The sequence below is a fragment of the Orbicella faveolata genome, unplaced genomic scaffold (assembly GCF_042242905.1).
Source record: "Orbicella faveolata isolate gen_17 unplaced genomic scaffold, um_ofav_v1 contig_12, whole genome shotgun sequence".
Lineage (NCBI taxonomy): Eukaryota > Metazoa > Cnidaria > Anthozoa > Scleractinia > Merulinidae > Orbicella > Orbicella faveolata.
In genome coordinates, this window is record NW_028301539.1 from 3,170,001 (window position 1) to 3,184,017 (window position 14,017).

Below are 14,017 nucleotides of genomic sequence, written 5' to 3' on the forward strand. Positions count from 1 at the left end.
GAACATGCAAACATAAGGTTCTCGTTAATGTTTCTCCAGTCTCGTTTGTGTGACGAGGTCTAAAAATACAATACTCCACTCACCCCTGTCCGAAATTCGGAGACATTTGAAATATCTGTAAATATGCAGTTCAACTGAAACTAAAGTTAACATTTGACCCGATTCATGAAAAAATTTAGTGTAAGGTTCAACCTCGGCTGGAAGACAACACGTTCTCAAGGAAAAAAGTGTATCAAAAATGCCACCGTTTTCAATGACAGGAAGGGTTGCCCTTTAAAGTTGATACCCTTCAGCAAAGAAGGGAATTCTCTCGCTGACCTTGTGTAAAAAACAGGCCTACCCGTTTCAACCATTCAGGAAGAGAATCGGGGAAATAAATTTCTTGCCAAACAACTTTGCTTTCAGATAAGGTTGTCACACGGTACAGTTCGGTGGTCGACTGAAGGATTCTCAATTCTCTTTAGCGTGCTAGTACGAAAAGGTTTAACGAGGTAAGTAGCTTTAAAATACTCTGCGAGCAAATAGTTTCTCTTGCCCCACGAGAAAGAGCTTAGGACATTTACCCACGACAAGGTGATCACGATATAAAACTTGATATGGTGAACCACAAGCTGTAGCTGCAAATAACCGCGGCCGGAGCATTGTACGCGCACTGTGATGAATGGGAATTCCCTCATTGATACGGACAACGGACACGGCTCTCAGTTAACGAATTTCGTTCTATTCATTTGATCTCTTTATTCCTAAAGAACTCAAATGTCGGTTCGAAACAAAACTTCGAACTCTTCTTCAGTTCGGTTAAAACCATACCCGTTTGTTTGATCGATTTCTATGTCATTGTATTCGACTAAAAAATTAGGTGTACTGTGCATTTTTGGCTATTTGAAAACTCTTTGTTTTTTTTATAAGAATATGTTTCAATTGCCACGTTGACAAAACATAAATCGTGTTTGTAAGAGCGACTTTTTTGTCCATATTTGGGTGCAAGTAATACCCCATATTTGGGCATGACGTCACGTCTTCGTTTTGTGCTCGTTTGTGAGCGTATTTAATGAGACAAACGTTCCCTGTTCCGTCGGTCTGCGAGACGACGTGCTTTTGTTACAAAACTAGGACAATTATTCTGTTTACGAACTCAACTCTGAATCGCCTTGGCTTTGGGATGTTGACCGTAGGAACAGCTATATTTCACTGGCTATATTTTGATTGCACCAATGGCGACAAATAGTCGGTTCAGTATCCAGCCAAGGTCGAAATTGTTTGGAATCGATGGAAAAGTTGGGGCCTGTTTCCAAGGAGGCAGGGTTATCCTAGCAAGCAGGTTAACCCTAGCTGGAGGGCAAAAAATAGCCCGGGTTTACAAGCAAAAATTCACAGGTAGGGTAACCCTACAACCCGGGACAACTCAAAACGCGGTTTCAAAGGGTCTGGAAACAATAGAAAGTTAACCCGGGTAGGCGGGTTAATCTGGAGTGTTTGCGGGTTAACCTGGAGTGTTCGCAAGGGAAAAAGTTAACCCGCCTGCCAGGGTAACCCTAGCACGCAGATAGGTTAACCCGCCTACCCGGGTAACCCTAGCTGTCTTGTAAACACGACGAAGAAAAAAAGAGGAGATGTGTGAGTGCTAGGGTAACCCGCTTGCTAGCCATAAGGGTAACCCTCTCTCCTTGTAAATAGGCCCTAAGCCTGAATTAAAGTCGGGGGAACGGCTTACACAAGACGAGTCCCAGAAAATTTTTGAAAGACCAACCAATCTCCGTATGCTTAATAATCCGCAAGATTTTGATTAATTTTCATTGACAATATATTGATACCTGAGAAGAGGCGTGCTCTCGTGCCCAGGGTACTTTTATTTTCTAGAGAACCGAAGAAAGGGAACTGGGATCTAAATTATACCACATAAAACTTCGCTATCAGCGCTCCATAAGTGTTCTGGAGACCCACAGGACTCTGTTGATTAATCACTGAAAACCTCCAAATTTTCTTTCTCCGCGTCACAGAAGAGAATCCGAAAGGTAATTTTCAGTTGTTTCTCCAACAAGTCAATAAAAGCAATAATTAACAGCCACAAAAAGCTTTTCCTGTACTCACACTGATTGCAAAAGCATTACCGGCCTTTTGTCTTAGCTCGGTTAACACGTTTAAAGTTCTAGAGTCAGTGCTAACAAATTATTAATTAGAGTAGCGATTTCTCAAATTCCTCAGGTTGCAAGATTCAACGTCCTCTGTAGTTTTACGATTTTCCGGTCCTTAAAGCTGAAATGTTCATTGTTTCTTCCCGGCGATGGAAAAGTGACCTTCCACTGTTAGAAGTAAATAGAGAGGGACGAGTTACACTGTGCATTCTCATTTAGGATTTTAGGATTTAGGACCTCTTCATATGGGCCCGGTCAACCGGGCTGGCTCTGTTTCCGAGATCTCGCCTCGCTTCTCTTTCCTTCGTAAAAATTTCGATGTGTTCATATGAGAAGCCAGGCTGGCCCGGTTACCGAGATCTCGGTAACCAGGATGAAAATTTTCCCATATAAACACTCCAGCCCGGGCAACCGGGACGCAACTTTTTACACGAAATAGCTTCGCTTTCGCAGCATAGCGGCCAAATTGGCACAATTTTTGCCTTGTATGTATTTCCACTTTAGGAGTAGGCGAATTAGCTTTATTAGTAAAGTTACAAGAGTCCACAAAGCTGCGACAGCCGCGAACGATACAAGTTTATGTTCCACCATTTTGGTTGTGTTTCTTGAAGTTTATCCCGGCAGACCGGACTGAAATTTCCCATATGAACAAAAAACAAAATTCGCCACGGTAACCGAGCCAGCGCGGTTACCGGACTCATATGAAGAGGTCTTATAAGATGGAAATTGTGTAGATATACCGGCTAAAATATTTCGTTTTGGCAGTTCTTTTCATAGTTGAATATATTTTCCTTCTTCCATATTTTAAATCTGCTATGGAATCCTAAACAGTGTATCGTTTGAAGCCATGATTGCCTTGAAAAGCTAGGTCGCAACTATTGCGACCTTCAGCGCAAAAGCCTCTAGACAAAACCTAAGTTTTAGTGGACGTCGATTATCTCCGCCTCTTTACCGACTATATGCAAAATTTACAGAATAAAGTCTTAAACCTTGCAGCGGTCCACTCGCAAAAATTATCATTTTACCTTCAGTATGCACGGCTAGCTCAATTTATAACTGAAGACGGGCGGGTTTCTCAACGGCCATTCGCACGCACGAATGACCCCGAGATCAAGCAAATCAACACGCGCACGAATTATTACTGCACGTATTTGTCTTGGGGCTACGGACCGAAGAAGACTTAAAAAAGGCTAAATTTTGGCGGAGAAATGGCGGTTTTACGTTTTCGCCGAAAGTAAAAGTTTACGTCTTGATTGACAGCCCTATGGCGCGTATGCAATCAACCGAGACGATTTTCGCGGGAATTACCTGTATAGATGTCACGAATTGGCTACTCAGTTGATCAGCATTGTTGTTCTGACTACCAAGCACTTTTAGTGTAATTTAGGTGTAATTCTATTAAGTTATAAGTAAACATAGACCACGTTAAAAACATGGACCAGTTCGAAAAAGTGAAAACAGCAAAGAACGAATGAAAATACATCAATGAGTAAAGACGCGAAAGTTCGCCACGCGGATGAAGCTATAGCCACCGTATAAGGCGGGCAAAATATTCGTGGTAAGAGAAAAGAAAGGTTCTGTAAAAATTTCGGAACTTGACAGCAATAACAGGGATGTTGACAGAGACTCTTCTGATGAGTCCGATATCGAGGAATCGTCGAACTCAATATTGAGACCATTTGAAATATTATCCACGCACAGTTGACCGCACACAGTTGCTTCCCGCGCTTTCTTTTGTTTGTTTTCTTCGCTCAGCCACTCTAACGTTCGTATCCTTTTTAGTCTTCCCCATTTTGCCAGACCAGCTTCAAGAAAAACCGAGCTACAGAAAAATTATCTCTCCGTCTTCGGCGCCTTAAGCGCAATGCGAAACACAAGGGTTTTTTAGAGATTCGCGAGCAAATTTCACCAGGAGGTTAATGCCGATAGTAACCTTTCCCTGCACTGCTTGGCTCAGTCATCTGAGAACCCAGTGAGGCGTTTGTGGGCAGAGTTTGTTTGCGAAGTAGAAGATTTTTCTTATTGCTGTTTTCTCGAATAATTTTTTTCGCTTGAAGCAGGCGCTTTAAAGAGTTCCAACTCAAAGGGAATTTGTTCAATTACCCTCAAATTTGGACAGTAGCTAGTTTAACATATAAACTACAAAAGCACGTCTGTGAATTGTTAATTTCGAAATACTTTTTCTTCGAGAGCGATTTTTGTACGATCACTCCAAATTTTTTTTTATCCTATTTCAAAAATGTTCTGTAACTTTTTACTGCAATTGAATATGGCAAAACGCAGACACGTTTTTTAAGCGCTTTGGGCCCTGAAACCGAGGAAAAAATGAAATTGGCGAAAAACAAAATTCGCTTTGACTTGTAGCTTTCCAAAAGTGAATTGGGCACTCGCATTTAGTGGTCGTGAAAAATTCGACAATTCATTTTATTGCAAAATTCTTGGTATAGTTTGATAGCCAGCTCTATGAGCTTTAATTTGATATAGGCGTTTAGGTATCTACAGCTTAAACTGCGCGCGCTACATCGCTTGCACGCGAGACACCCCTGAAGGTATACTGTACACTTAAGGACGTTCGCGCGAAAATTTTACAACATTGATTTTTTTCTGAGACTTTTACCATCGTAAGATGATGAGTTAGTAATGTCAGAAATGTAAAAAAAAAAATGGGGGGTCACCAACTTCGTTTTGGAGAGAGCATGCCCGGAAGAACACTTTAAACATGAAAAAATCGCGATTCGTTAGCGAATAAGGCCGCAGTGTCTGTAAGCCCAAAAATATTGCAATCAGTTCTTTGAAGTGAAATGTTCTCTGCCAAATATTGTTTAAGTGGACCTTTTAAGTGAATTTAGTCAACTGGTGAGGTTCCTTAAAAAACAAGTTCGCATTTAGCGACCATAGTTTCACGCGCCTTGCAACTGGAAGATGGCAGGATTCGATGTCCCGTGGGCAGAAATCTTGAATTTAATTTTTTTTAACTTCCCACATTGGTGTTTTGTTCATTTTTGGACAATGTGGAGATAATTGTAAATAAAATATGTTTCTGGAAAGAAAAGTAGGGGTCACCGAACGTCTAAAATCGTTAATCCAAGCAAAGCTGTAGTAATAGCCATCTGTCCTATCATTGTTCACGCGCGCTCATGCATGACGTAGCGTGTGAATTATTGTATTTGTGTGCGCAGTAAGGATGCGCAGAAACAATTAGCGCGAACGTCCTTAACTTCTTATAAACCTTACAATTTTTTTAGGTTTTAAGTTATAAGTTTTATAGGTTTAAGTATTGTTCAGTCCGTAGCTCCAAGAAAAATACGGGCAGAAATTAAGACGAAATCCGATAGAAAATCGAGCAATTTCAGGTTTTAGTGGACAAGAATCTGGTACCAGAATAATTTTAACTATTTTAAGTCATTTTTGCATTTTCTTAAAGCTAAATACATAAATAATTGCCTGAAATAACACCGAAAATTATTTCAGAGAACTTGTGCAAACACAGGCAAAATTTCATCATCAGTTTCATTTCACCAGTATTTTCAAGTGTTTCATATGAAGTTCAACATTCGTTTTCGACGTTTGGTGTTGCTAGAAATGATTTTTTTTTTTGAGAAGATATTTGAAACAGTCGTACAGAAGTTTGCAATACGATGTAAACAATCTTGGTACTAGGTTTTTGTCCACTTGTTACTCGAACTTCTGGTGGATTCCGTCTTAATTACTTAATTGTCGACTCCCCATTGGGGCTTTTTAGGACCAATGTAAACAAACAATGATCAAAATAAACATAACTAGGTTAAGAATCCCAACTGGCGCGAGGCAGACCAGTTGGTTATTTGCACGCGCAGCCGAGAAGTTGAACTCGAGGCTACCGAGAACAACATCAGCTAGCGGTCAGAACGGGATTTGAACCCGGGACCTACGGATTTGAAATCCGGCGATCTAACCACTTGGCCACGCTGCCACCCTCGAAATAAAAGTCCGTCAAAAGAAAAAATCATCATCGTCAAAATAAAACTCCGTCAAAAGAAATAATTTGTTGGCTGATTTGCTTGATCTCGGGGTCATTCATGCATGCGAGTAGGCGTTGTAAAAACCAGACAAACGTCTCCATTTATAGATTTCAATGAATATTTAATGCCAATGTATTTAGTGAGCTAGCCGTACATACCGAAAGTAAAATGATAATTTTTACGAGTGGACCGCTGCAAGGTTTCAGACTTTTTTTTCAGGTAAATTTTGTATACAGTCGGCAAGGAGGGATGTTGCTGAAATGGAGAACGGGCAACGGGCAACAGGCAACGGGCAACGGGCAACGGGCAACGGACAACGGGAAACGTTGAACGGGAAACGGGAAACGGAATGCGGGAAACGGGAAACGGAATGCGGGAAACGGGAAACGGAATGCGGGAAACGGGAAACGGGGAACGGGGAACGGGGAACGGGGAACGGGGAACGGGGAACGGGGAAATGGGAACGGGAGTCTGGGAAACAGTATACAGCGGTAACCCGCCTAAGAAATCAACATGGCGGACAAAGGAAAAGAAAAGGGAACAATTTGTGGAAATGTGAGGAAGTGGTACGGAAGTGGTACTGGGAATCTGGGATAAACGAAGCATGAAATAGCGCCTGGGGAGAAAATCGAATCGATATTATCACATGCTACCCCAATCGGTCAGCACAAAATGCAGACTGCAGACCGGGCACAAAATGCAGACTAGGTACAAAATGCAGACTGCAGACTGGGTACAAAACACAGACAGAGAATAAAGACTGCTTTTCTTCTGATACGTGACAACGTGTCATCTAAAAAGATATCGAGTGTCACGTCGCTTTTCCGCAGTCATCTTCTACCAGCATTAGCATTACTGTCGAATATTCCTTGCTCGTTTCTTCATATATTTTGTCTTTAACAAAGCGGCCAGGCCACAGGTTATTTATCCGCTACTCACCTGATTTGCCAGCTGACTTGCCGATCTCCGAAAGGCCGCCATGTTAGCCGTAGCATGTCGAATGCGAAGACATCGGACGACCCACGTTCAAAGATGGTCATGTGTTATGTCACTCGTCCTCGATATCACACTGCGTGTTGCTATCGCGCTCAAAGTGAAAAGATATGAGTAAACTATGGAGGCTTGAAATTCCATTTAAGAACGACTGTGGCCTGACCGATTGGGGACGTAGCTTGTGATAATACTGATTCGATTTTCAGCCGGTAGAAACTCACGTTAACAACCGTACCACTTCCTCACATTTCCCCAAATTGTTCCCTTTTCTTTTCCTTTGTCCGCCATTCTGAATTCTCAGGCGGGTTACCGCTGTACGCTCGTTCCCAAACTCCTGTTTCCCGTTCCCCGTTACCAGATTTAATAACATCCCTTGAAACTCGTAACGCGTGTGAGTTTTAAGACTTTCACTGATCTTTTACTTCATGCAAGAGCCCCATCTGCCCATACAAATAGTTACATACTGTGCTCACTTTCTGACAGGGTGGACGAAGAGAAACAGATTATATTATACCACTTTTCAAAAGACAAGTAAAAGAGAAAAATAAAAGGAAAATAAAACAAATACTTTTTGAAATTCTAGCTTCAGAAGACTGTTATATTGATCTTACAGAAATCGTTCAAAAAGTAAAGTTGAATTTATTTTCCTCCTAGTATGTATTCATTAATACTCAATAATTTCGCTTTAGTGTATCTGTAGTCTCTCGTCGTAACTGCTGTTAATTATTAGTTGTAATATCGTTAGTTTATTAGTTGTCTTTAGTCATCGTTGTCAATTCTAGTCTCTTTAGTTCTCTTGTTAACTCGTCCAAACATGACCCGCCTAGATTAGCTTAGCTATCCGCGGGCATGTTACAATTGTAATTTTAATTTCATAACAAATAAAATGTATGTATGTATGTATGTATGTATGTATGTATGTATGTATGTATGGAGTCTTCCATATTCTCACGGTTTCTGTTTTTTTTTTTTTTTTTTTTTTTCATTTCATTTAAAGCTGACTCTTTGGCTCCAGCATGCAAAGTCTGTTGTTTTTTATCACCTTGATCCACCTTCTAAACAACTCTGCCGCCCACGAAGGTGGAAATTCATGTTCAAATTGTGTTCAAATCAATGGCTGTATCTCCGGTAAAATGCGAGTGGAGGAGAAGTTCAAAGGTAATGTCAGTGTCTCACAGCTTTCCGAAGGTGACTTCATCCGCGGAATCACTGGAGCTGAACAGAAATCTGCGTGGTGCAGGGTGGAGGCCATCTTCCAAGTACCGAACAGTCAGAACCAGACTACTTACGACGGATTCACAGCAGACCACATGGTCATCGATGACACTGTCCGTCCATATGGTAACAAGGGAGAGGTGCAGGTGGGTCCCATTTACACGCTTGCCACCGACTGTGATGCTTCTGTGAATTCAGCGGGCCAGGCCTTCACGCCAATCAGCACCACGTTCTGTCCACACGAGTTAAGCTGGAGCGAGTATCTTTCCGTGATCGCTGCAGTGAGGCGCTTCACCAATCAGGCTGGCAACTTCTGGTATGACTTGACTTCATACCACGACAACGAGACCGCAGTGGTGCCGCGCTGGGTCGACCAGCTACCCACAATCTGCCGCGAGGTTTTGCTATGTTCACGTGAAGATAAATGTCAGGCGTTTGAGAATGTAATGAATGAGTTCGTGCACGATCATCTGAACAAGGAGTACGTGGAGGTCGTTGAGCGAGCTTTTCCCAACATGGGCGGCGATGTGAGCAAGCAACAAGCTGGTACCGTCGCTGAAGTGGTTCGACCTCAGAAAAGCAGTCACATAGTGCTATTTTCCGTTGTCGGTAGCGCTATGGTGGTGCTCCTGATCATTGCTGTCGCTCTCTTGGTTTTCCGCGCACGGATGATGAAGAAGAAGAAGGCAGAGAAGGGGCTGGAGCCCAAGAAGGCCCAGGAAGCCTCAGCATCAATGTTGTCACAGCTGTTAACAGAAGCTGAAAGATACAACGAGTCTTCTTCGTTTGCTTATAGTCGAGCAGTTAGCTATTTTTGCTGAAATGTGTTACTTTTTGCCAGTTATAGGAAGTTGATTTACTTGATTAGTTTCCGATAAACTTTAATTAATTTGTAGATATTAAGTGGCATATTTTACGTTACACTGAATTTACGTCGAACATTTTCTGTTGATAGATATTTGAAAGTTAATTAATTTTTTTTAGTTTCAGTCCAAAGGTCCACTTTCCATCAACTTCACGAGGGAAAGAAATGAAGTAGTAGACGCTAGTGGTAACTTTTCATTCAAGCGCTGCTGGTAGAATGGCAATAAAACTGCATTTGCAGCTTTATTTGAGTCTCTAGTTTTTTTTTTCTTTCCTTTTCCATCTTTTTCTAAGTGTTTCACAGCCAGTTCGTTTTGATGTGGGTATGGTAGCTGACCTGATCAGAATAAATACTAGTTACCCAACACTCGCGCGTGGTATACCATGGAACATCCCACGAGTCACTTTCTCGGTAAACACACTCGCCTAAAGGCTCGTGTGTATACCAGGGAAATGCAAGTAGCAAGTGGGATATTCCCGCATGGTATACCACGAGAGAACGATGCATAACTATTTTATACCATGCCGGTGGCCAACATAACCACTGCGACAAACGCGTGGCGCTCTTTGAGAAGGTTGGGTTTTTATGCCATCGACTACACAACGGTTTTCCTGTATTCTGATTGGCTGTATTTTGAATGGCATGGTACAAATAAGTATGAACCCAGCCTAGTGTTTGGGTTTTTTCAGACATTCACCGTTCGCGTGAGAAAGGTTTTGAGTACGAGCAATCCTGTGATGTCATAATACATTCTCATGATTGTTGTTAAAAAAAATATTCCATTTATTTGTCGTCGTAACAGCCCTATCATGCACATAGTCAGTAGCTAGCTCTGGTCTTTTCAAGCGCGCAAGAATTCCTTTTGTACATAAATTTGGTGTTGGAGTAAGTCTTCTTTTCTCTTAAGTTTGTAAAATTTTCAATTTAATTCCAAGCGTCAGTTCATGCATTTAAGAAAATGAATGTTTTTTTCCTACCTCATATAATGTCATAAGAAACGATGAAGCTTCCAAGTATCGTTGAAATGTAATTGTGGAAAACTGACTTCGTCTTACATAGAATAGCCTACACCAAAGCTGGCTCTGATGATGGACTTAGGTGGCGACACAGACCAGAGGAAGGACAGGGTGAAAATCCTTAATGGTATAAATTTTAGCTGTGCTGGTAATATGGACTAGAGTATAGATTTTAAGATAAAATTTAATTTGCGCAGTCTTGTCTAAGTTTAGGTGTTCTGTTAGACTGAAAGAAGAGCTAATATTACTAATCAACGCCGTTAAATTTGCCCTTCTCAAATGTTTACCTATAGAAATTCATGGATGGTTACTAAATAAGAACGGGGAAGACACCTGAATAAGAATGTTAGCAGACTGAAAATGTCAATAAGTGGGTCAGTTCTTGAGAAAAGGATGTGGTAAATCACATTTTTCTGAATTAATTAAAACTTTGAAGAAGCAGACCGCAAACCCCTCCTTCAAACATTTTGGAAGTATCCTTACCCTCCCCCCCTCCCCCCCCCCCCCACCACTTCCTTTCCTGCCGGCGCGGGGACCTCATGGTTAGTGCGCTCGACTCCGGATCGAGCGGTCCGGGTTCGAGCCCGAGGTAACCCTGCGATGGACTAGTATCCCATCCAGGGGGTAGCAGAAATATTCCTAATTGCTTCATGCTACAGAGACCGGGATAAGCTCCTACCTGATGGGCTTCTTGGTTCGTATGCAGACTTACTCCCCCCCCCCCCTCCCCCTTCCCCTCTTCTCTTTTGTAGGGAACGCAATGCTAATACGTGCGTTCTTGCAACAACTCCCTCACTGGCTCAACTTGAATTGCAAATCAAATGAATCTTTTAAACGTCGCCGCCAAATTAGTTCAGCTGAGAAATTGCCATCTTCAACTGTATAACAAACAGCGCAGAAAAATAATACAAATGAACAGTGAACAAATGAGAAAGGACCCGGAACCTTTGCAACACACAAGTTGTCAAAACCGAGAATAAGCAAAGCCGTGACCAAAACAAAGCAATTTGAAAACGAAGACATTAAAATTTGTAACTGAGCTAATGCATGGAATGTTATGCCGAAAGAGGTTTTTGAAGTCGATCTTTGCCTCGAGATACATATGTGCACCTGAGTACCTGAGCAGGTGATAAAAGAGCGAGACCATATATTCGTATATTAATATTGTGCATTTATGACATTTAATTTTACAAATCTGTACGACGAACGTCATCAAGATAAGTGTTCAGGAACGACATAACTCATTGAAAAGTAATTATACACTTATGGTTTTATTGCCTTTATACCAACAATGGTTAAATTTATCCTAAATACAACGTTATTATAGAGCGATAATGATTACAACATTTGAATGATTTTTATTCCCTTAAAATTTCGAGCGGCTGATAGCGGATAGAATACTGCTTACTATCATGGACACTGAGTAAGCAGTCCTCTTTGAGTCTTAATTTGAGTCTTAGCAAGCGAAATTAAACAAAAAAAAGTATGGACCACTTGAACCTGTCATGCCTTCTCCACTCTCCATCCTAAGCCACCACAGTGGAATGGTTAGCATCTGACTTGAAAGGGAGCTCCTTCTTTGTCTTCCTCATTCGTACGCGGTACGCAATAACGGCGACAGCGATGATCAGGAGTGCCACCATGGCACTGCCAAAAACGGAAAACAGCACTATGTGACTGCTTTCCTGTGGACGAACCACTTCAGTGATGGTACCGGCTTGTTGCTTGCTCACATCACCGCCCATGTTGGGAAATTGTCGCTCAACGATCTTTGCGTACTTCGAGTTGACATGGTCGTGCACGAACTCTTTCATCACATTCTCGAATCCCTGGCATTCATCTAGGCGTGAGCACAGCAAAAGCTCGCGGCATATTTGGTGGAGCTGGTCGAGCCAATGCGGTACCATTGCAGTGTCGTTGTTGTGGTATGCTGAAGTGTCGAACCAGAAGTAACCAGTGCGATTGGCGACACGGCGTACTGCTGCCATCAAGGTGATATACTCACTCCAGCTCAGTTCATGGGGACAGAACGCAGAGCTGATGGGCGAGAAGGCCTGGCCCGCTGAATTCACATTGGCATCGCAGTCGGTAGCAAGCGTATATACAGGACCCGTGGTCACTTCTCCCCTCTCACCATACGGATGAACACTATAATCGACTACCATGTGTTCTTTAGTGAAGCCGTCATAGGTGACCTTATGTTTGCCGCCTGCTGCAGGGAAGAGAGCTTCCACTTTGCACCAGGCTGGCTTCCGCTCGCCTCCCGTGATTCCGTGGATGTAGTCACCTTTGGAAAGTTCCGAGACACGAACGAGACCTTTGGTTCGCTCCTCCAGAATCATATCACCCGACACACAAGTGCCTGGGGGAAAGTTGAAGTTGAAGTTTACTGTCACACCATCGTCTTCACCATCGTCTTCACCATCTTCATCTCCATCTTCATCTCCATCTTCATCCCCATCGTCTCCACTTTCGTCCTCGTCAGCCTTCGCGTTATCGATGAATGCATAGATACAGAAACCCAGCAACAGATATATCAACAAGCGGGCCATTTGGCTGCAGTCTGGTGTCACTATCTCTAGAAGAGAAGTTAAAAGATAAAACTTAACTCTGCGTATAAAAGTGGCAACAATATGAAGGTTTAAAAGTTAGCGTGTATATATGATCATAAGTCCTATTCTCTTCTCTCAAATGGGTCCTGTTTTTATTTTTCACTAACGGGGGATGATAGCACCTCTGGCGCCTTTTTTCCCCTGATGTACAGCTCGATTTTACATATCAGACTTATAAAAACAGTCAGACCCAGACAAGCATTGCAACTTTTAGATGTTATGGTTATACTGGGTCCTAGTAAAGTGTCAGCTAAAACAAACGATGTCCTTCGTTTTTTTAGCAGATTTTAATTCCGCAGTTGAAATAAACACTATGGACTATCTGCCTCTGTAGTAATGAAAAAGATTTGCCCTCCCTTTCATCCGTGCTTGATTGCAATTCAATTAACTCACACCCTTTTTGAGACGTAAACGTACTTTGCAATTTTGTCCCCACAAAAAGCGAAGAAAGGGATTAAATGTACGACATAAGCTTGCCGCGATAAGATTAGAAGAACTTTTTGAAAACCTTATACATTGTGACATGATGAGCTACAATTTTTGTCAGTTGCAATTTATGGAATAACTGTTTGTTACTTCTTACCTTTCAACGCGTCAGAACTCAGAACACCTGCAAAGAGTCTAGCTCCCTAGCGTCACTAAATTGCATAGGCAAACACTTTCTTATAAAGCATAGCCTACGTGATACTAGCGTGGGCTGTTCACGGGCTAATATGCGTCAAAACGTCACCGCGCTCTGCAACGGGCGCTCCTATATCACTCCAACTTATTTACCTCTTGGAAGTCAATAAGCATCCAAAAAATCAACAAACTGCAAACATCGATGAGTGCTGAGTGTTTATTAACTCGGTCGGAGATCATTCCGGGATGGTTAAACACTGCCGAGTGTGCTCTGGCCATGGGGATACAACGACTAAAGATTGTTTTAAGGGAACGGAGCGAAAATGTGATGTTGCGAGGCGGGGGCGTTAGACCGCACTCACATAAACACTTGTAAATGCAGTAAATTCCATGTCCCAAACTCAAGTGTTTGTTATGTGAAGCAAATTTTCAAGGATGCCCCCATCAAAATGAAGTGTCTAAAATGTATTTTACAAACTTTCTGAAACTATTTTCAAGAAACCCATTTGATTTAGTCTGGTTTGTTGGTTGGTTGCCCTATTTTACAATATTTGAAAAC

The 14,017-nt window shown here is 42.1% G+C and overlaps 2 protein-coding genes across 2 annotated transcripts; one reads left to right on the forward strand and one right to left on the reverse strand.

Moving 5' to 3' along the window:
- The first annotated feature begins 390 nt into the window (after nt 1-390).
- Nucleotides 391-9,454, forward strand: LOC110050563 (uncharacterized). Its single transcript, XM_089282074.1, has 2 exons — nt 391-491; nt 8,127-9,454. The coding sequence occupies exon 2, from the start codon at nt 8,146-8,148 to the stop codon at nt 9,163-9,165; it is 1,020 nt and encodes a 339-aa protein (XP_089138200.1). The 5' UTR covers nt 391-491; nt 8,127-8,145; the 3' UTR covers nt 9,166-9,454.
- Nucleotides 9,455-11,469: 2,015 nt separating this feature from the next.
- LOC110043371 (uncharacterized) lies at nt 11,470-13,476 on the reverse strand. The gene is made up of 2 exons (XM_020748819.2): nt 13,421-13,476; nt 11,470-12,803 (listed from the first exon to the last, which is right to left on the reverse strand). The coding sequence occupies exon 2, from the start codon at nt 12,775-12,777 to the stop codon at nt 11,752-11,754; it is 1,026 nt and encodes a 341-aa protein (XP_020604478.2). The 5' UTR covers nt 12,778-12,803; nt 13,421-13,476; the 3' UTR covers nt 11,470-11,751.
- Between the last annotated feature and the right edge of the window lie 541 nt (nt 13,477-14,017).